Below are 23251 nucleotides of genomic sequence, written 5' to 3'. Positions count from 1 at the left end.
TTAAGGGAGCCATGATTTTGACTCAAGTATTGAACTTAAGAACAATGTGGATGTCAAGTTTTGCAACCTTCCAAGTGCTTTTGCAAAATAATTTCTGTGCAGTCATTAAGATTGTAATCTACAGATGCCTGAGGCACTAGAGCTGGGTAATGGTAAGAGTGCTAAGACTGTTGTGAAAATAATAAAAATTTATCAAAATAAATGCTGACATGTGACCAAGCTGGACTAAGTTCCTGGAATTTTCAAAGAGTGAGCCAACATCAGACCTCTTTAGTGCAAATGATTATCCTACAGACGGAGATTCTGAGGATAAGATGAAAGAGTGCTGGGGACCTCTAAGAACACGGGAGCCTCACCTGTTTTGGTGTCTAGCCTGCTCCGGTCTGAGCTTCGGGAGCATAAGGAGGCCCCTGAATGCCTCTTCCCCTGGTCCCTGGGAGGAAGAGGAATACACACAACACTCAGCACAAAAGCCAAAGCAGTTCTCTTTTTGTAAGTGTCAAGAGTCAAGAGTTGGCTAAATATAATTTCTAAAGAAACCAGAAATAGAGTTTGGTACTCCATACCTCATTTCAAGCAACCTCTGGTTTTCAACTGAGATTTATCTTTTAAAGACAAGTCAGATTTGCTTTACAATATGAAATACAGCTACTAGAAACAACAACAAAATAAATCCAAAGTTTATTTTGCAAATCAAAAAAAACTGATTAAGGATCTACACCACAAGAGGTCACTGTTGCAGTAAGAAAGAACTCTGGTATGCTTGAATCACAAAAGCCTAGTAGTGTTTAGGGGCTGGAAAAGACCTCTTTCTCTCACACTCTGGTACACACGTGCTCCAGGCAAGAAGACTGTTCCCAAATTGGTCAAATGTGGCGAGGATCACACGGCAGGGTCAGATCTGGAACCCACGTCTCATTTTTCCAACTCACTGCTCTTCCCACCAAATCACTAAGTCTCCTGTCTCCATTTTATAATTTTAAAATTAATATTCTCTAAAAAAATTTTTTTAAAGAAATATTTGACATGATAAAAAATCGAAGGTAAATTCAAGCAGTCCCCAGGCGACAAATATTTTGTGTTTCAAATGAAAATTTGGTGGCTGGCCAACAGCAGGATTATATGCCTGGGTTTTTTGTTTTGAAGCTTATATACAATGTAGAGATGGTCTATGAAGGACATAACTTCTCTTTAGCTAGAGCTGATACTTAAAACACTTACTTTTAAATATCTGTACAAAATTCCAAGGTAAAAAATAAAAACTACTTAGAGAATAATAGCACAAGTTTTACAACAAAAATTTCATTTTCGCCATCAAATATAATATTTGCCGCAAAAATCATAAAGAATGCACACTCATGTGGCCAGGGTCACCCATGAACATCTGTGGCTGCCCACTGCTCCTGCTTCCTGCGTAGTGAGACCCGCAGCAAATGTTCAGTGCTGTGTCTTGGACCTTGGCTTTGACTACTGCCCCAAGGATTCGTTTCTCCAAATATCGTTTTTTCCATAAACATTTCCTTTTTTAAAAAACACCTGATTTAACACTTCCTTTTATCGTACAATAGAGAAAAGATCGAGTTACTCTCCCCAAAAGGGTCTAATTATTTAATACTCTGAAACAATTGCTTTATTTTTATATACAGTAAAATCATAGATCTGGTAGCAAAATGTTCTGGCCAATCCAAGAAAGAAATGGGGATGGGATCCTTTCTGTCAACACTCTCAGGGTAGAGATGCAAATGGAGATCTCAAAGAAGACAGAAATAAATAAAGTCAACACTATGAAAAGGCAGAATACCAAAAGTCTGGCAGGGTGTAAGGCCAAGGAAGTTCCCAGACTTCAATTCCAGAAATAAGAAAGTCTGAGGACCACAGAGACAAGCCTTTCTTTTCATTATGGTCCTAAACAGCTACTGAAATCAAGCAGGATAGTTTGCATCTAATGCAAGTCCCTGATCCATCCTACCTGAGGACATGGCCGTGATGAGGCTGCCTCCGTAAATACCACATTTGTGTGTCCCCATTTGGAGGGGCGGTTAAGAAGGGTCCTTCTTATCAAATACCAAACCTTGACAGTGCTGGGTCTTACTGGTTCTCAAGAAGAGCACAGGGTTGGCACCCACTAATCCTCTGTGTGATCATCATGGTACCGCGGTTGAGTGTGCAGGCTCTGGACCTAAACTACCTGGGGTCAAATCCTGGGTACAAGTATTGTCAGCCATGTGGCCTTGGTAAGTTACTTAACCTCTTGGCCTTGTTTTCCTTTCCTTAAAATGAGGGCAATGTCTCTACTTAGCACAGTGACTGGTACGTTTGAAGAACTTAATAAATTGTCAATATTCTTTCTCTCTTTTGTTCCGAGTCAACAAGCACCTGTCTGAGCAGCCCAGTGCTGGGTGTTACTGTGATAAAGAACGTATAAGACATTGCCCAGAAGTTTAAAATCTACTTTGAGGAACTAAGGAAGTTTGTTTTTTTTTTTAATGGAAAATACTAATGGATTCTCTAATCAAATACTAGAACGTGAAATCCAGCAGGTTACAAGGACTAGAGGGATGCTGAGGAGGAAGTGATTACTGAGAGGGAGAAGTGGACCACAGGGTGGGACTTAAAAGCATAAAAGTCAAACCGACAAATGACAACACTGCTCTCAGTGGGGGGAGTAGCATGAGTGAAGGCAAAGAGGAGCATGAGAAGCCTGGTGGGTAGCGTAAGGGGGTAACTGCACAGGGCCAGCAGCTTAGGAATAGGTTTCTGCTGGCAGGTATCAGGAACAGCTGTCTGAAACTCTGTGTTGAATCAATGGGCCCAATTAGATGGGCAATAAGGATCTGTCCTAGGTTCTTATACGAGGAAATGGTGAGATTTGGAGTTCTGTGATGACAAAAGTTATTTAGGAGACTTGGCGGGAGGTAACAAGGACTAATTCTTTGAAGGTGATACTGGCACTGGAGAAGCAGGAACAAATTCAAGAGACCCTATAAATGAAAAGTTGATAGGATTCAGTGGATGATTTCAGGCAGAAGAAAGATGAAAAGGCAGACCTGGAGGAACAGGACAGCAGGGTTGCCATAACAGAAATGGGGAGGTTAGAGAGCAGCACAGTTTGAGGGGTAAAGCAGATCTCTGTTTTGCCATGTTGAGTTTCTGATGAAAAACGGAGCATCAGCAAAGGAGATGCGGAGACCAGGAAAGGAGCTCCGTTAAAAGTCAAAGCAGTACACTGGGACTAGAGTTATCAGAAGAGTGGCTCAAAGACCAGAATCTCAGGACACGGCCTTGTCTCAGATAGTCACAAGTAAAGGACAGAAATAGAAAAAGGAGTCCAAAGCGAGAAGACAGAGAAAACATGCTCTCGTGCAGTCCAGCATGTTGAGAAAGTGAGCGTGATTGACAGGTCCAGGAAGATGAGGACGGAGGAAGAACCGTCCAGTCTGGAGAGGGTAAGCCTAAAAGGGTTTCTGTGGAGCAGTGCAGCTCAGGACCCACAGAAAGCATGAAGCGGGGAGAGAGGCATCCAGAAAAGAAATTCCCTCTCTGCTCAAGACTAGATGCCCTTGTACTCAAAGAAGAACGGTCTCACTGTAAATTCCACCCATTGATCTTGGCTCTACTAATGAAACAAATCTTTATACTTCTTCCTCTTGACCATCTTTCAAATATTTAAATGTGTCGTGGTCACCACTTAAGTTCATCTCCTACGGCTTAAATCCTATGGTTCCACCACTTCTTAGCTGTGTGACCTTGGGTTAAGTTTTTAACCTAAGCTTTGGTTTCCTTATCTGCATATGAGGGGGTGGTAAATAACAGTGCCCCTCAACGTAAGGCTGTTGTGAGGATTAAACGACGTGATGTGGAATCGCTTAGCACAGTTCCAGGCACACAGTAAATACTCAGCAAGTGTTTACTATTATCATGGCTGTCACCACGGTTCTCATTAACAAACTCCAGTCCCTTCAACTGTTCCTCATCAAATCTCTTCGTCAGCCTGTTCAGTTACTCAGAATGAGTGTCAGTTTGTCTGGAACCCAGCACTGAGCTAAAGATACGGCCTGAGGAGCAAAGAGGAGAGCTTCTAAATGATGCAGCCTAAAACTGCGTGAGCGGTTTTGGTGGTCACATCACAGTGTTGGTCAATTCTCGTCTTTTCTTCCATATGCAGCTAAAGGCAGATTTCCCCCATCTATGTTGGACTCCTTCTTATTAAATTTCAGTGTTATACTTGGCAAAGGGTTTCTGCCTATTAAATGTTTCTAGATCTTGATTCAAACATCCAGTATAATTGTTCTTCTTCTCAGCTTTCTGTTCCATGCTGTTAAAGACCATAATTAAATTTTTTTGGAATATCTTTTGATGTACCAAGAATAAAACAATTCCAGAAAATATTCTTTAAAGCTCTTTTGTGAAATCCTTCTTAAAGCCCCAATAAGACCATTTCATTAGGATATCTTCATCTACAAATAACAGAAACCTGATTCTAACTGACTTAAACAGTAAATGGAATTTATTGGCTCATGTAACCCAAAAGTCAAGCACTAGGGGTGGGTTTTAGGTGTGGTGTGATCAGGGCACTGGCTCCATCTTTCTGCAATTCTCTTACCTCTGCCCTTCCTCTGGTTCCATCTGTAATCAGGTTGGAGTCCTGAGGAAAGCATAGTGGGTATGGCACTCCCAGGTCTCTCTGCTGTAGCCCACATGTTTCAGAGCAAAAACAAGGTCCTCTCTTCCCAATCATTAACAAGAGTCCCATCTTTCACTCTGAACAACCAGAACCAAGCTCTGTAGCCAAGGCAACGTCATACACTGACTGAGTTACTACTGCCCATACATGCATCGGTCACATTGGCAACATCTACTTCTGGATCATTTACACTCCAAAGAAAAAAAAGTATATTTCTTTAAAAGTATTCCAAAATTCAGATTTTGCTATAATTCAGACAGTTCTTCCAATTATTATGACTGAGGTTCTTTAGTCAGGAGTCAGCAGCTTTTTCTTAAAGAGCCAGACAGTATATATTTTACACTTTGTGGGCCAAGTGGCAAAACAGAGGCTATTAATGTAGGTACTTTTGTAACCATTTAAAATGTAATTATTTTAAAATGCAGAAAAAAATTCTCGGCTTAAGGGCTGTAAAACAAACAAACAAACAAAAAAACCAGATGGCTGGCCAGATCTTGCTCCAGGGCTATAGTTTGTTGACTCCTTCTCTGGAGCAATAGCTAAAAAGATATTAAGAAGCAGACTAAACGGTAGGATTTGGAATTAAGAAAAAATATATAATAAATTTATTTCCATTTGGGAAAAAATTACATGTAAAAAAATGGAAAAGGAAATTTTAAAGGATATATATGATAAAAAGAAATTTAGGAAATTTGAGCTAACATTTTCCTTGCCCTAAGAAGATGACACTTCATTTTTAGAATTAGACTCAAGTTGTATAGATTCCAGTCAAGTAGTAAATATCTTAGGCTCTGCAGTCACTCAGTCTCTGTCACAACTACTCAGTTCTGTGGCTACAGTGTGAAAGCAGCCAGGGACAGTAGGTAAATGAATGGGCGTGGCTGTGTTCCAATAAAACTTTATTTATAAAAACAGGTAATAGGCTGGATTTGGCCCATGGGCCTTAGTTTGCTGGCCCCTGCTTTGTAGTCTCTTTGATTTTTTTTACTGCAATTTAAGAGTACCACCACCAAAAGGTGGTGGTCCCTTTATCATGTCTTCACAGCCTGAAACACCAGATACACAGTTTCTAGACATTAGTACTGTCTTAATAACTAACACTAAAATAGAATTCTACTTAAATGGTTAAATAGAAACACAGTGAAATTGAAGAACATGATTTTAAAGGAATGGTCCTAAGATCAAAATTTTGATAAAGTCCTCAAAGGTAACCATAGCCTTGGGTTGGTGGTCCAAGATTTAAAATATACATTTTTAAAGATTATGCATATATTCTTGTGCCTTTTTCAATGATCACTAACTGCTTATTACTCAAGTTCTATATGCAGAAAGTTGATTAGACACTGCTTTGTAGCTAACCACGTTAGCTTAACTTAGTTAGGCTTAAATTCCCTTAGCTTAGAGTAAAAGCCCACAGTTTCACGCTCCCCTTCACCTTCACAGCTCCAGTTTCAAGGCACCTCACGTGAAGAGCGCTGTAATTTTTCACCGCAGCAGCTACGGGTACTTCAGCACAGGGGAGAGTTGCTGGCACTACCCTCTTCCGTGGCGTTATTGTGGAAATGATTACACACCGGTTTCCACAATCTGCTCTCCATCCCAATGTCCTAGTGGGCTGCTCCAGCTCACACATCACCATCTCCCACCAGAACTGCTACTGCTCTCCCGTCTCCAATCGTCCTTCACGTGGCTGCCAGCGTCACTCTCCTGAGAACCCCTCAGCACTCCACGTAGTCTACAGCCTTAGGACCCATGCTTCCGCTACACTGGGTCATCTGCCTTTCTTTGAACCTGCCGCCACCAGGTCAAATCCCCCCTCTGCTTATGCTGCTCCTTTAGCAAAGAACACAGAGCCCCACCTCTATTGAAAACCAGCCTCAAGGGGCATCCCAGACTCCACAGACCCCAGGAAACCTTCCCTGATCTTTAAGTCAGAGTTAGGTGCTCTCATCTCTAAACTCCCAAGGCGCTTTCTTTCAATTCTCCTTTCATTCCTCCAGCATTAGAGTCAATCATTGAACAGTGCTTCTAAAACTTTGTGTGAATTCAAATCACTTGGATACCTTATAAAAATGCAGATTCTAATTCAGCAGGTCTGGGGTGGAGCGTGAGATCCTGCATTTCTAAGAAGCTCCCACGTGATACTGATGCTGCTGGTCTAGGGACCGCACTTGAGCCTCAGAGCCTGACATGCTGGTAAGGTTCTCATGGACAGGGTCCATTTGTGTATCTCCCAACCCTGCTAGTGCAGGGCTTTGCTTATCAACAAATTCTTATCGAATGGAAGCTGTCAAATAAGGTGGGATTCTACAAAGTCATTTTGATCGATGACTGTCTTTTCTGAATGCAAAGTTTCTCAGCCACATTTACTTAATTTCTTGAAAGAATAATGACTTCATTATTTTTGAAAAAACGATATATTATTTTTTAAGGCCAGGCAATATAAGAAGTACAAAGAAGATTTAGAAAACCATCTAAGATCCCACCACCCAGAAATAAATATCGTTAATGTGTGGCAAACATCCTTCCAGACATATTTTGCATATATTCAGATGAAAAGATAAAAGAATGAAAGAACAGAAGGATGACAGAAGGAGGGAAGGGCAGATAAAAGATACATATAAATGGGATCATACCATACGTGTCATTGTAATTAAAAAGTATGAAGTATAAATTTTACTTGAATATGACAGAGAAACAGAAATTGAGGTGAAACTGAAGGAATTGTAGAACTTCAGATGAATGGGTCTTCACAAGAGACATTAGTTTCTAAAAGATCTCTCTAAAGTTAAGAAAAGAATGAAAAACATTAGCAGGATGAAATCACTTTTTTAACTATATATTTCAATTTCAGACTGTAGCTACTGACAAATCTATTCCCTACTATGAAGTGAAGCGATTAGTACTCACACTTCCTCCCAAGTACCAGTTTTGGTTCTTTATGCTAATATTACACTGTCAAGGTTTCTGTTCCATAACCATCGTTTTCAGAGTTGTTTACGTTTGTGTTTTTTTTTGTTTTGTTTTGTTTTGCGGTATGCGGGCCTCTCACTGCTGTGGCCTCTCCTGTTGCGGAGCACAGGCTCCGGACGCGCAGGCTCAGCGGCCATGGCTCACGGGCCCAGCCGCTCCACGGCATGTGGGATCTTCCCAGACTGGGGCACGAACCCGTGTCCCCTGAATCAGCAGGTGGACTCTCAACCATTGCGCCACCAGGGAAGCCCCTGAGTTGTTTACCTTTAATTCAGTATGAAAACAAAGTCAGTACTCACCACGAATGCTTTTACCATAGCTTCTCCATTTGAGTTCTGAATTTTGACTCACCATTTTGTTGTCAGAAAGTTTTCTAGAGAGCGCATGAGTACCATAGTCCCCAAATCCATTCGTGTTTGAAAATGTCTGTTGCCTTTTTGCTGAAGGAACTTGGCTGGCAATATAATTCTTGGGTTATCCTTCTTGTACTTAGGACTTCATAAGCCTTACTCCACTGTCTGTGGCACCGAGAGGAGCTCTAACAGAGCCAGAGGCAGCCTGCCTTTTTTTCCTTCTATGTGACTTGCTTGTTCAGCCTGATGGCCATAGGATACCTTCTCGAATTTACCCATCCAATCAACAATTACTAATGGAGTGTGTACTATGTACTGGGTAGTATTCCGGTGCTGAGCACTACTGGAGACGTCTTAGTGTGGATGACTCCGTATCAAATTTTGTTGGGACATGATGTGTCCATTTGAGCTTCAAATTCAAATCTTTATTTCAGAAAGCTGTCTTCTATTATGTTGATATTTTTCTTTTCATTCTCTCTGCCATTCTCAGTGGGTTGTTGTGAATATTAAATGAGTTAATACATGTAAATCACTTGGAAGAGTGCCTAGCACTTAGTCAAAGTAAGATGGAGGACGGGGAGGGGGAAGGGGAGGACGAGGATGCCTTTCCTCTTCAGGAATGCAAGTGCCGTTCCTTCCACACCTATCTCAATCTCTCTGATCATTTTTCTATTTTCTTATTCACTTCTTTATGTATGATTTCCTCTAGCTTATCCACCATGTCTGATTGCATTTTCAGCTGCTTTTATTCTCACTTTTAATTTCTAATGTGGCTTTTCTCTCCATGTTTATACATTTTTCTTTCATTCTTTTTTGAGAACTGTGAGCATATTTGCATTCTTTATGTGGGCTTAAAATCTCTAATTTGAATTCTTATAACCCAACAAAGAGCTCTTTTCCTCTTTTTTTAAAAAGAGGGTAACAACATTATCTGTAATTTCTTTGACACTATGGACAATTGTTTTAACTCTCCTTATTCTTGGAGGGTAGTTCCTTTTGCGATCCATTTCCTTCATCTGTCTTTTGTTATGTTCCTTACAAAGCCCATACTCAATTCCATGTTAACTCTTGTGCTAACATTACTTATCTTGAAACACAGCCATGTATTTGTTGAAGAATGAAAATGGTCCATGGAGGGAGAGAACTGGGGTACTCGGTAGCTTCAACTTTAGTTTTCCTGAACATCTATCCACCAGGTCTTGTTATTTTTCTTGACCTGCAGTGTGTTCCCTTGGTTTGTATGTACCAGGTTTCATGACTCACAGAAAAGCCCCTTTACAGGCTAGGTTCCTTGGGTTCTAATCTATCAAACTCCCTCCCCCATAAACACACACACCAAATGACTGGATCACAGGAAACGAGGAGAGCGTGTCACCCTCAGCTCCATTCCCCCTGTGTCACTTCACACTCTGGATCTTTTTCTTTTTTTTTTGGCCGTGCCGCACAGCTTATGGGATCTTAGTTCCCTGACCAGGGATTGAACCTGGGCCCTCAGCAATGAAAACACGGAGCCCTAACCACTGGACCACCAGGGAATTCCCCACACTCTGGATCTTGAAGGGGGCCTCTACTGTGGCTTCCCCACTTCTCCTGTCATTTCTTTCATTAAAGACTACTGGATACACCTTTCTTAACTAAGAGACTCGCTTTTAGTGAAATTTGTTTCTTGCTGGAGTCTGAGGAGGTGTCTGCTCTCAAATTACCCCCGTCCTCATCTATATTTCATAAAGTCTAGTAGGTTAACTAGACTCTTTTGGTTGCAATATTCCAAGTGACATAAACCTAATCTTAAGTACCATAAGCTGTTCCTGTCAAAATAAATCAATAAAGGAAAGAAGAAAGAAAGATAAAAAGGAAAGAAAAGAAAAAGGAAGGAAGGAAGAAGAGTGTAAGAGAGAGAGAAAGAAAAAGGAACATATTGGCTCATGAAACAGAGCAGTCTGCAGTGTGGATGTGGTGGCCTCAGGCACAGCTGGATCTAGGGGTTTATATGTCATCCTTGAACTCAGTCACTGTCTCCATTCCTCGGCTCTGTTTGTTTCTACATCACTTCCCAGACAGACTCACCCTCCACAAGGCAATGAAATAGCCACTGTTGGCTCCAAGTCAACATCATCTTTACAGCTTGTGAACTTGGAGAAAGAGCACTTTCCCCAAAGGCTTTGGCAAAAGTCCCAGGGAAGGATTCAATTGGTCTGGCTTGGATCATGTACCCACCTCTAAACCAACAGCTATCATTCCACAGCCTATAGTGAGGGCTGGGAGGAGATGGAAGTGAAGGAGCACAGTTTTTTCCACTTTATAGATTAGAAAACTGACTCCCTGAAAGTGTTCAGAGACTTGTCAAAGAACATACAGCTGAATCAAGTGGCTGAGAGAGAACCAATCCTAAATCCACAGACTCTGGTCCCCCAACAAAGAGTTCTTGACTCTCCACAACTGAATGCTGTTGGGCTTTCCTCCTAAAAATCACATTTCCAAACCATGAGAGTTTGAACAATGTTTATACAGGAAGCCTTAAAAGGATTTAAAAAGCAGATGTATAAAGGGGTTCATCAGATAGAACCACTGGATGGATGATGGATGGAGATATACACACATACATATTCTAATGGAAGCTATTTTCAAAACATGGCAACATAAAGTAAGAGAAGACAGAGTGTTGTTAAGAGCAGGCCTGCCAAACCTTGACTGAATCCTCAAACGGACACACAGACTGTCGTAACTGGCACGCTGTTTGAAGACGACAGTTCAATAGGGGCTAGAGATTGCGTTCTCTTCTGGAAAGTGAGCGAGTGCTTCCTCCCCGCCCCCCGCCCACCTTGCTTGCAATGATGTCTGCTCAGCATTTTTTTTTTTTTTTTGGCAGTACGCGGGCCTCTCACTGCTGTGGCCTCTCCCGTTGCGGAGCACAGGCTCCGGACGCGCAGGCTCAGCGGCCATGGCTCACGGGCCCAGCCGCTCCGCGGCATGTGGGATCTTCCCGGACCGGGGCACGAACCCGCCTCCCCTGCATCGGCAGGCGGACTCTCAACCACTGCGCCACCAGGGAAGCCCAGCAAGTCCTTTTTCCATCATGACCAGCATAAAGTTAAACTCCAGTCCATCCCAGGTCTGAGCTTATTCTAAATTATAGGTTCCCCTAAAATCAATGTGGTTTCATTGAATTAAACTACTCCTTTCTCTCCCTGGCCCAAGAAGCCCTGACATGAAGGTGGAGGCTCCCACACTGGACTGGCAGCAAGGACCCTGTGTGGGGAGCGTGACCTCACTTCCTCTGTCCCCTATGCAAGCTGCTCACACTCCTTCTCAGCCCTCAGCCCGCTGTCGGTTCCTGCTGCCCCCTCTTCCACTTACGCAATCCCTTCCCTCTCTTCTCCTGCCAGCCCAGTTCACTGACAAGAGTCTTCATTTTCCACTTTCTGGTGTAAACATGGAAACATGTTAATTGAGGGTAGGGCTTTAGCATCAAGACTGGGAATACTCCACTGCAGAGCAAAGATCATTTCTGGGAATTATTCACTTAAATGTTTACCAGAAACAACTATCAAGTGTTCCAGACTGATTCACAAATGTAATTAGTGAAAGAACTGCGAATAGTTTCCATTTTCTGGTTTGTTTTAATCCTACTGTATAAAAATATCTTGTGGGGGAATCACCTCAACAAAAGTTCCATCCAATGACTAAAGGAGGTAAAGATTCCGAAAGCCAAAATGTTACTGGAAGTTACACTTGCCAGGGTGTATGACAAACCCAAAACAGACACAATCACCATACGATGCAAAAGCCATCCTAACAAGGCAAAAAGAGAACAACTAGTGCTGCCGCCAGGGCCTCATAATTTTGGACAGTCAGGAAGAAGTGCCTCCAGTCCCTAATTGATTTCTCCTTTGCTGTTCGTGGGATAAAATATGTAACTGAAAATGCCTTTGCTGTCCCAGACTGAGGAAGACATAATGAACCCTGGCTTGCCAGATTATTCTGCAACATCTGAAGGCTTGCAAGAAGAAAAAAGAAAAAAAGAAAACAGCTCTTGTCTGGTTTTTCCTAGTCAACTTTAATTACTGTAAGGATGGGTGCAGCAAGATAAATGTTTCCTTTTCAGTTCAGTGCTGAAAGAAACACAAGTTTTCCTGCTGCCTTTTATGTTTAAGCTCTGAGGTCCGCAGCCTATTCTTATTCACTAACTGGAAAAGATTTGTCGCAATGGCTAGTTTGATGTTTTGTGCTCAACTCCCAAAGTCCCAATTTGAAGTCCTCTTCCACTTAAGGAGACATTTCATTTTTACTTTAATTTAAAAAATGTTCTGAATGCAAAGCGACATTACAAGGACTACTAGGTTGCCTAATATAAATTCTGTGTGTGCAAAGCTCTTCAGGCTGTGTCAGCAGACAAGGTCAGTTCAGCTAAACCAACCAGCTGCCAAGCAGCCAGTAGGGGTGCGAGGAGTTTTAAGCACACAACATGTGGACAAGCCAAAGTCAGACCCAAATCTAAGTGAGGGCAACAAGCATTTGGTCTTAAAATGGCCCATGGAATTTAATCTTGTTAAGCAAATTCGAACTGGGCAGTTGCCCACAATGACCCAATGGAAAGTCGTAGGAAAATATCTCTAACTGAGTGCCCCTGTCCAGTGCAAGACCTTCTGCCTATCTTAGCATCACTACTGGCTGGGACTGGAAAACAGAGCCTGCTCTGTTCCCCACCCTGGTTCCCCAGTTAGTCAAGGCTTCTTTAGGAAAATACCAGTGTAAGAATTCACACAGTCCATATAGTGAACATTCTCTACAACTTCTTAATATGGTAGGAAAATTGCTCCTCAATTTTCTAGGGGAAGCCTAGAAAGCCCTATACAGGAAGACAGTATGAATTTAGGGGTTCCTAGATGGGATGGGGGTGAAAGGATCACAGACTGGGGTGAAAAAAGCCTTATCTAGGAACATGGTATGAAATAGAGTAATCCTCAATCATTCATTTTATGAGGGATTAGTAGTGAGATATCATAGATAAGAGAAATCCATAGGACTCTCCTGTTTTAACTATTAGTTTCCAGAATAAATATTCTAATCCAAGTTTCTACTGGAGAATAAAATAAATCAAGTGCCCACTCTTTGGTGGAGTCAACAACAGCGCACTAACCTAAAGGGAGGTAATGAGACATTCCAGCCCGGGCAAGAATCCCAAGTAACACAAACAGAATGATCAGTCATCACTCGAGGGCTTGCTGGAACAGCCCAAATAAAGCAGAGACGTTATTCTGACAGTCCTATCAAAGCAGCATTTTGGCAGGTATGAATGTTTTCCTGAGGATTAAAGAGCGAGATATAAAAGCAACCCCATTCAGCTGTGAGAAGAAATCTCTCCTACTCATGCATCATTAACTTAAATTTTGTTTATATAAAAGGGGAAAATGCAAATCAATCATCTACATAAGACAGAGAGCAAACTGGTAAATGACATAGTTGTCCTGACTGGAAAGTTAAATGAAAAGAATACTGACCTTCCACTTCTGAGATGAGATGGCAAGGACGCTGCCCCTTTGAAAATTTCTTGCTCCTTGATTTCACCGAAGTCTCCGTCATATGTTAGCTGAGGTGGGTGACTCAAGTGGCCAATGGCATTTGATTCTGTTAAATAAATCCCATGTATTTTCACCACAGAGTCCCCCATCGTAACTGTTTCTTTGGATTCCACTCTCTTTGCTGTAATAACCAAGGAAACGTTTTGTCAAAGCATTTCTTATTTTAGGAATCACTATCTTTCAATATTTTTTTTTCAATCCAAGAATTTATACAATTTTAAAACTACATATGGGGCTTGCCTGGTGGCGCAGTGGTTGAGAGTCCACCTGCCAATGCAGGGGACACGGGTTTGTGTTCCGGTCCGGGAGGATCCCACATGCCGCGGAGCAGCTGGGCCCGTGAGCCATGGCCGCTGAGTCTGCGCGTCCGGAGCCTGTGCTCCGCAACGGGAGAGGCCACAACTGTGAGAGGCCCGTGTACCGCAAAAAAAAAAAAAAAAACAAAAAAAACTACATATGACTTATAGTGATCAAGTCTGGAATTGTACGGATAAAGCCTCCCTGAACGTATGCAAGACCTCACCACTATTTTAGGTTTGACATCATCAATATAGCAGGTAAAAATGAATAGAATCTTAGCTCTATTAGCTTTGAGTCTACCTGTAGGTAACTACTCTAATTGAGGTTTATGAACTACCTAAGTCCACATAAATACTTCTGTGTCCCATAACAATTCTTTTTCCTGAATTTGATCATGTTAGTAACTTTTCATTCAGAAATATTTATTGAGTACCTTCCTGATGTCAGGCACTGTCCTAAGCACTTGGGATGCATTAGTGACAGAACAAAGATCCCTGCCCTCATAGGGCTTACATCCTAACAATACACCTGTCTACACAATAGACAATAAGTAACAGACCATAATAAATGAAGTATATAGATAATAAGTGCTATGGAAAAAAGAAAAAGTAGAAAAGTGGAGAAGGGTAAAAGGGGATTGGGAATTGGGGCAGGTAGCAATTTTGAACAGGTGGGCATGGCAGGCAAACCCTTACTGGAGGTAAGGCATCAAGCCATCACATGATGAGGGACAGTATTTCCAGCAGAGGGAAGAGCTGGTGTGGAGGCCCAAAGGCAGGAGTGTGCCTGGCATGCTCAAGTGGAGTGTGTGACGGGAAGGGGAGGAGAAAGGTGATCAGAGAAGCAGGGGCCGGCTCTTGGAGGCCCAGCAGACGACTCCCAGGCGGGGACACAGGAGGGCACTGAAACACTTAGAAGGCTTTCTAAAAAGGAATAAGATAAAGTTGCAAAAAAGAAGTCCAGACTCTGAACTGAAACACCTACTGTGTTTACGGCTACAGATCCTTAGACTTAAAATACAACACTGTTTCTTCATCAGCAAATTGACATTAGGAATAGCTTACCCACAATGCTGCTACTATACTCTAGTCCATGATAAAATATGTTTTTCAAAGGGGCAAGAGGGATGAGCTTCATATAGAGAAATAGTTTTGCAAGCTTTTCCAAAATGACTCAAGGTTTCCTTTTCTGCACTTGAACCATCAAACCAATAAAAACCAACAATAACAAATCCACCTTGTCTGCTCCTCTAAGTTCCGTGCTTTCCAAACACTGAATTTTACAACAGAAAGGAACCTTAGAGATTGGCTAGTCTAACCTTCATTTTTCAGATGAGAAAATGGAGAACCCAAAGGTAAGGTGACCAGTCTAAAGTCACAGAGCAGGTTCGGGGAGAGCCGAGACTGTATGGTGGGGAGAGCATGGGCTTGGCATTCCATCAGACTTGGGGTCAAGTACAGGCTGTGTGACGCAGGCAGCTCACTCAGCTTCTCTCCCCTTCCTCAAGTGGTCCCAAGTGATAATGGCCTGGTAAAGTGACTTCTGTGGTGATACCACACTCAAAACCCAGAAGTTATGATCATTATTATTAATGGAACCCACGAATCCTGACTTCTAGTCCAGGGCTCTCTCCACAGCACCAGACAACCTTAAATATCTTTAGGTCTGAATTACAAAGCACATACTTCATTTTAGATTACAAAGCATTGTTAGCCTGTCCCTATATTTTAGTATTCGTTTCTTTCACTCCACAAATATTTACGAAGCATCCACTGCCGTGTGCCAGATGCTGTTGCAGGGGCTGGTGGTCCAGTGGTGAACTGAGAAGTCCCAGCCACCATGGAGCTTCTGTTCTAGAGGGAAAAATGCAACCCTACTTGTGGACGGAGGAGCTGCAGCCCCTCTGTCTTCACAATCTACTGGAGCGAGCTGTCAGTTATTACTACAGCGAAGAGTGGCCCCGGGGGGCTTCCCTGGTGGCACAGTGGTTGAGAGTCCGCCTGCCGATGCAGCGGACACGGGTTTGTGCCCCGGTCCGGGAAGATCCCACATGCCGCGGAGCGGCTGAGCCCGTGAGCCATGGCCACTGAGCCTGCGCGTCGGAGCCTGTGCTCCGCAGCGGGAGAGGCCACAACAGTGAGAGGCCCGCGTACCGCCAAAAAAAAAAAAAAAAAAAGAGTGGCCCCGGGGCTCACTCTTACTCCTGCTAGATGTCCACCATTCAACTGAACATGAGTAACGATGCTCTAGGTCTCTCTGGAAAATATGTGCAGCACGTTGTACTAATTTTGTAAGAGATCATGGTACACTTCAAAAGGATTCTACAACCAGTAGCCTTACCGTGTAGGAACTGTCCTGTTTCACAGATATTTTCTTTGGCACTTACTATAGACTACACCCTGTATCATGCTCTCGGGCTTCAAATAGAGAAAACCCCTTTTCCTACTGAAGTTGTTCAGTCTAGTAGGGGAAACAGAGAGGCAGATGCGTCCAGACAGAGATTCAGTACAGTGTGGCCCGCGCCAGGTAAGGATGAGTAAGAGAGCAGGGGAGTGCTGAGGGGTTGGAGTTGGTCAGGGAAAGATTCATAGAGAAGGTGGAGCCTGAAAAGCATTCCAAAGGGTTAATAGGAGGCCAAAAAAGAGTTCTGAGAAAAGGGAACAAAAGTCTGGCGTGAGAGTCAGCTTCAAGTGTGTCGAAGCTGTACAGTCAAGCAGGACCCCATGCTTAGAAGGGCCTTGAACTTGGTTTAATGATTTGCTGTTGCCATCTTGAAATTCTAAACAATTTTTGAACAAAGAGCTCCACATTCTCATTATGCCTGGGTCCAGCGAATTATATAGCAGACTGCATGAGGCATGAAACAGCAGGATGGGTGTGGGGAACTGTAAGGGTTCCATATTGCTGGTGCGCAGACCAGAGGCAGGGGGTGTAGGCAGGCAAAGGAGAGGGGCGAGAAGGGCCTGGAATGTTAGGCTGGGGCAGAACTATGCACGCTGCACAGTGAAGACTTCATCCCCTGGACCAGGAGTCAGCAAACTGCAGCCCCACCAAATCTGGCCTGCCGCCTGTTTCTGTATAGCCTGCAAGCTAAGAATGGCTTTTATATTTTTAAATGGTTGAGCAAAAAAAAAAAAAAAAAAGAAATCAAAAGAACAATATTTTGTAACATGTGAAAATTATATGAAATTCAAATTTTAGCAGCCATAAATCAGTCTGCTGCAATGGCAGAGCTGAGTAGGTTGAACAGAGACTCTGTGGCCCACTAGGTCTAAAACATTCACTCTCTGGCCCTTTACAGAAGAAGTTTGCCAACTTCTGTGCTAGGTCGGTGTTTCCCAAACTGTGTTCCCCAAAAGACAGATTCCACAGTCAAGTAGGTTTGTAAAATGCTGGGCTGAATTTAAATGAAACAGGTGACTTTACTAGATGGCCTTCCCCACCCTTTAACATGCTCACGTGCACTGTAGCTCTCCAAGAGGGAGGGGTAGTAGGCACAGATTGAGCACAGGACCCTTCCTCCAAGGAAAAGCTATTAATATTTTTGCCAAAAGTGTTCCCTGGAACTGTTTGGCAAGCTCTCCTTTAGGCACGGGGGGCCCTCTGAAAGGTTTTCAGCAAGAAGATGATGCAAATCTAATTTTTATTTGCTTCCTGACCTCTTGTCCCTTATGGCACACGGAGAGAAAACCATCATCTTTCATGGCCCACTGGGATGAAGGGACAAGGCTGCTGCTCACAGCCATGTCTGCATGGGCGCTTGGTGCCCACGTTCTGCTGGCTGCTCCAAGGGCCAGGGTCCTTGTGCTGACCCACCTGCAGCCCCCCAGCGAGCAGAGGGTGGAGCAGGAAAGGAGCGCTGGATGACCAGGGACAAGGCAAGAGGTGATAAAAGCAGTGGGGCAGTGTTGGGATGGAGAATACGGACCCGGGGATATTTAGGAAGCCCACATAGGAAGCCTGTCCGCGGTGGCTAAGATGACAGAGACCGTGAGAAGGTGGAGCCTGCACTGAGGTCTCCGTCCAGCTGGAGCAAGGGGGGCGTTAGCAACACGGTCACCTCCAGCCAAAAACCCTATTTGAACACAAGTGATTAAACTGCTGGCCCTACAAACATGACGACACACATCTTTTCTTTCACTTTCTTCAAACAGGAATTCCAAACCTGCCACGGCACCAAACCAGCCCTGCCTGGGGAGGTGTCAGCTACTAATGACTTCACACCAGGGGCAGGGACATTCCCTCTGTCTCAGTCTCCACCACAGGCCTTTATAGCCTGTTACCCAACAAAGGATACCTTTTCTAAACAATAGGGACTCTGAAACAAGCCCAGGGAGCTCCTGTACAAAGGAAAATGAGTCCAAGGCTGGAGCATTAGAATGGTTTTTTAAATTGGGTGATGTGTGCTTTTAAAAGACAATGACTTTTTACTGCCTCCGTTTCCTGGGTGCTGACGCAGACCCCAGGGATGATGGGAGTGGTGAAGGGGGCAACTGCCAACAGGGTGGATGGAAGAACAGAAACAGAGACATGCCTCGGCTGCTGGGGAAACATCTGTCTCTCCTGTCACCTTCACATACATGGCAACAGCTCAGCAAGCAGCAGGATTTTCAAATGGAAGCCACCGAGAGTTAAATGTGTGCGGCATTCAGGCTCAGAAGCAAAAACATCTGATAAACAACAGCTCAGCAACCCTCACTCCAGCTCTGCCATCCTGTTTACAAGAAGTGACCCTGTTCCTATCTGAGTCTGACCTCACCCTGCACCGTGGCTCCCGAGCCCATTGCCTCTCACCTTGGCAAGGACTCAGCTCCCGTAAGTACCAATTCTTTCTGATGTAACTGGTCTGACTGGGGCCCTGGTGGTGCAACATCTGAAAAGTCCCTCGGGTGAGTCTAAACGTGCAGCTACTATTAAGAAACAAATCAGATGATGTCTCTCCCTTGCTCAAACCCTGCCCTGGCTTTTCACTGCAGAAAGAATAAAGTCCTGGCCATGTCCCCCCTGGCCCGGCCCTGAATGGGCCCTGTGTCCTCAGCTCCCTCCCCTTTCCAGCCACATGGGCCTTGGGGTCCACCAGCCGAGTCTGCGCCCATCTCCGGCCTCGGCTTCAGCCTGGGCACTGTGTTTACAGATTTCCACCCGGCTGCCTTCTCCTCATTATTCACATTTCAACTCAGAGGCCACCTCCTCAAAGACACCTTCCAGAGGTGACACGATTCCTCCTGCCACAGTCACCCCCTAGCCCAGCATCTAGCTCACCTTCTTCTTAGCACTCAGAACCCAACTGCTGTCTTACTTCTTGGCTTTCCAGTTTATTGCCTGTCTCCCCTCACAAGCTCTTTGAGAGCAGGACTCTGTTGGCCTAGACTGGCACCTGGCAGTTAGTAGGGGCTCAATAAATACCTGATTGACTGTTAGAAAAGAAACAAACTGGGACATCAAGGTAAAGCAGATTGACTAATTACACACTCCGTACGCCATCGAGGTGTGGCACGCACACCCTGCGCTGTCTCTGTCTCTTCCTTTCTCCTTGATTCTACCTCTTCAGCTGCATCAGGGATCATTAGGGACCAGACAGGAAAATGAGTGCAGTGGGCGGGGGAGACATGGGGACTGCAGATCATATCCCGGACTAATGGGGCTGGGGGCTACTCAGCTCAATCACTCCCCATGGGGGCTGCACAGAAAGCGGGCCCAGCGTTGCGAGATCTTCCAATTTTTCACAAAAAGTCATACATCTAGATTCTTCCATGAAATCTTCTACATTTAAATGTTGGTGACTAATTAAAAGAAAAGGCTTGTATGTCAAACAAGTAGGATCCTAAGGTGGTGGCTTGTAACTTTTGGGATCATCTTCAGATTATCTCCTCTCTCTGAGTGTAAACCTATCCCTCCTCTTCATCTATCCTGTTGACTGAAGGAGGGCCAATTCTATCAGCCCCTGTTAAAGTGGATTTCTAACTTTTGGGGCTACATATAGTAATGATAAATTTGTAATATAAATATAATGTATAGTAAACTTGTAATATGATCCTGAACACACATGTACGTGACTGAAGTAAAGTCCTTGAAGCCATACTAACATTTATTGTCTGCAATATGCCCTGACATTTTCCATTCTATTTTATTCTACTTCATTGTTTTCAATGTTGGTGTGATCCACTAAATCGATTGTCATCCAACTAATCGGACATTTCCTACAGTTTGAAAAACTCTTAGTGTGCCCTGGACAGGGGGTGATTCCAATTATTGGGGGCATTCCTTAGGATGTGAGGTTTTTAGCTTCTCTGTTTCCAGGTTTAGATACATGCCAGCACTTCTGTGGCCACAGGATAAGCCCCATTCAACCTGTGCTTACATTTTCACACGGGATCAGAAAGGCATTTTCAAAGACCTAAGCTTAGCGTACATTATATGAATCTTAAATACGCCTAATGAAATTAACAACTTTTTGAACTCTAATTTAGAAATGATTTCCAATATATCAATAGGTAAACGCATTCATTAAAGAACACTTATCCTAATATTCTTTTTCTACCAAGTAACTTTTCTTTTTTTTTTTTTTTGGCGGTACGCGGGCCTCTCACTGTTGTGGCGTCTCTCGTTGCGGAGCACAGGCTCCGGACGTGCAGGCTCAGCGGCCATGGCTCATGGGCCCAGCCGCTCTGCAGCATGTGGGATCTTCCCGGACCGGGGCACGAACCCGCGTCCCCTGCATCGGCAGGCGGACCCCCAACCACTGCGCCACCAGGGAAGCCCCAAGTAACTTTTTTTAAAAAAACTTTAATAAACACCCATAAAATGTTTCTTAACCAGCTTTTGCACAAGATTAACGAAGTTAACATAAAAAATCATGTGCAGTTTGAAAAACATCATATAAAAATAACTCTTGTGTGCAAACTCAAGAAACATGCTTGCCCCCAGGTTTTAAAGGATGTTATGTGGCCTTACGCTGAGCAGGAGGAAGGGTCATGTCTGGCAGAAGAGCCCCCTGCGAGGCCGCCCTGAGTAAGCGCGCCCGGGCACTGCTTATCCTTCTAGTCTTCGTGGGGTCCACTGGGGGTTTTGGAAAGGAAGGGCAGGGATCCTCTTCTGTGGCAGGAGATGCTGGAGTTTTTGGTTTCTGGAAAGAGATTTTTTTTTAATGATTGGCATGAGTTTGTCTTGAATAAGACTCACCACCCGGAGCTGGCCCTGACACTTCCAGAGGAGCACAGGGCTTCCTGCCTGGCTTCTCCCCAGCCCCCTGGTTCTCCGTCTCATTGGCCCACCTTACTTAATGTGTTAGGTATATAACACTTTTTTATTGTTTTGTCAATTATATTGTATGAAATACTCTACTGTCCTGCTTAGTGTATTTGAAAAAAAATGGTTTACCCATGCCAGCAAACAGATCTCTACAAGAGACTATAAAATATGGTATAGTACATTCAACATACTTTGTAAATTTTTGTGTTCGAATCAGCTCAGAAAACATTTATTGGGCACCCGTATGTGCCAAGAACTGTGTGGAATTTAAATACTACCTTTATATATTTTGGACTCGACAGAAGTATCTTTAATGATATAAAATTTTTTTAATAATGTAGATTAAAAAGTCACAAAACAGAAGAGCAATAAGTAGTCTTGGACTTATGATATGAAAATGTTTTATTTGCTACATCTCAAAAATTCTAGGCTGATACCCTTAGAAAAGGGACATTACTAGCAAAATTCCAGTTCCTTAAAGACTTAAAACCACCTGCACCAAGCACTGTGCCACCCAGAGCACCCTCTGGCCTAACCTCCAGGTGGCAGTGGCCTCCAACCCAACCTGGGGCCGCAGCCTCACAGGGGCCTAAACTCCCACTTTCAGTGTTGCCTGGTGGCCCAAGGCAACAAGATTATCTGTCTATGAAAGCACGACCTTATGCAGCAAGTGCTTCTGGCTCTCCAGCCAAAAGCAATCAAGTTCAAGTTCCTCAAGTCACTCACATACTGTGCGAAGTGAGTGATTCTCAATCCAGTAGGTTAACTAACAAATTTTTTAAAAATCTAGTGTGACATTCAAGTCAGATAATTTAGAAAAGTGGGTGAGGTCCTCTATCATATATGACGCAGAATTTCACTCATTTTCTCATATACATTAATAGAACACAGACATCTATATTAGTGTTCTCCTCTCAAGAAGCTGCTTATTTCAATAACGGTAACATTTTTCAAAATAGTTTTTATATCCTCTTGGTCATTTACATCTGTAAACGGTTCATAAACCAGACCCAAAAAAAATCGGTTTTATGACTATAGAGATACATTCTTCTAAACACAGTTAAAAAAGCATAAATAAAATAATCAGCATAATAGACAGGAAGAGTAAATGACTCTGAGATCAAACCCACTTACGAGTTATGTGAACTTGGGTGGGCCATTTACTTCTTTGAACTTGCCCAGCTATCAAATGGAGACAGCAGTTCCCTTCTTGCAGGGACACTGATGTATATACAAGTCTTCTTATGGAGACTCAAGATATGCTAGCCCCCTCCCTAGCATATCTCGGTAAGCTGCTCACCCTTTACGTATTTACCAGATTTGGTTCCAAGTTACTTTTAAGTCTCAAAAGCTAAGGCCCTAGATCCTGAGGCAACCTTGCTGGAAAAAAGATCCCGAATTCAGAGGGGTTTATTCTGAAGGAGACAACACTCATCTATCTGTATAAATTATGTTATATTTGTTCAATAAAGAGTCGGTTTACTTTACAGCCTCCTTAATTTGTTGCAAAATACTCATAAGAATGTGACTTAGGCCATGAAACTAATAGCAACAAAAAAATCTAAGAGTATGATATAGGCAAATAAGTGCTTTACATTTAATTATGAAAGATGAAATACATAAGTATAACCTTCTCAATACTGAATGTGGATTCAAGGTTTTCTTATCTCAAAATGTCTGTACTCTGCAGGTACCTTGCATCTGAAACAAAGATCGAGAAGTCTGCCAAATAATAATAATGCAGACAAAGTAAATGGCTGCTTTTACAGATGCCCTAACTATTAGAAATGTTTTGGGTACTAAATAAACGATCTTATAAAATAGAAAATGTGGTTTTGCAATGCTAATTTTTACCCAGAAGGGAATAACCGAATTATCTCTGGATGGCAAGATAAATCCCCTTAACTGCTCCTTGATAAAAGGCATTATTTTCCTAGTGCAAAATTAGTCATTGCTTGCATAATAAAAAATTAGTTCCATTTTACTACGGACCTTTACTAAATTATGTATCCCATTTAAACCTACACCTCATTGGACTACTTAAAATATAAAGTGATGCATGTGAAGCACTTTTAATTCTCCAAGGGAAAATGAAACAAGCCATCAAT

General features: G+C 43.1%; 1 protein-coding gene across 3 annotated transcripts in view; it reads right to left on the bottom strand.

Moving 5' to 3' along the window:
* The window catches only part of ARMC2 (armadillo repeat containing 2), a 107072-nt gene that overhangs the window by 70757 nt on the left and 13064 nt on the right, over positions 1-23251 (bottom strand). For 2 of the 3 annotated variants that reach the window (XM_029223363.1, XM_029223364.1), the window contains exons 4-6: positions 20847-21018; positions 13512-13713; positions 357-433 (exon numbers count right to left, since the gene is read on the bottom strand). In XM_029223363.1, coding sequence (XP_029079196.1) covers positions 357-433; positions 13512-13713; positions 20847-21018 — 451 coding nt within the window. The remainder of the gene's footprint in view (positions 1-356; positions 434-13511; positions 13714-20846; positions 21019-23251) is intronic. The other variant, XM_029223365.1, reaches the window with a different exon arrangement.

This window comes from Monodon monoceros, unplaced genomic scaffold, assembly GCF_005190385.1.
Source record: "Monodon monoceros isolate NGI ecotype Baffin Bay Population unplaced genomic scaffold, NGI_Narwhal_1 Super_Scaffold_15, whole genome shotgun sequence".
In the NCBI taxonomy this organism is placed as follows: Eukaryota; Metazoa; Chordata; class Mammalia; order Artiodactyla; family Monodontidae; genus Monodon; species Monodon monoceros.
Note: the sequence above shows the minus strand (reverse complement) of the source record. Positions and strands in the feature narration are given on the sequence as shown.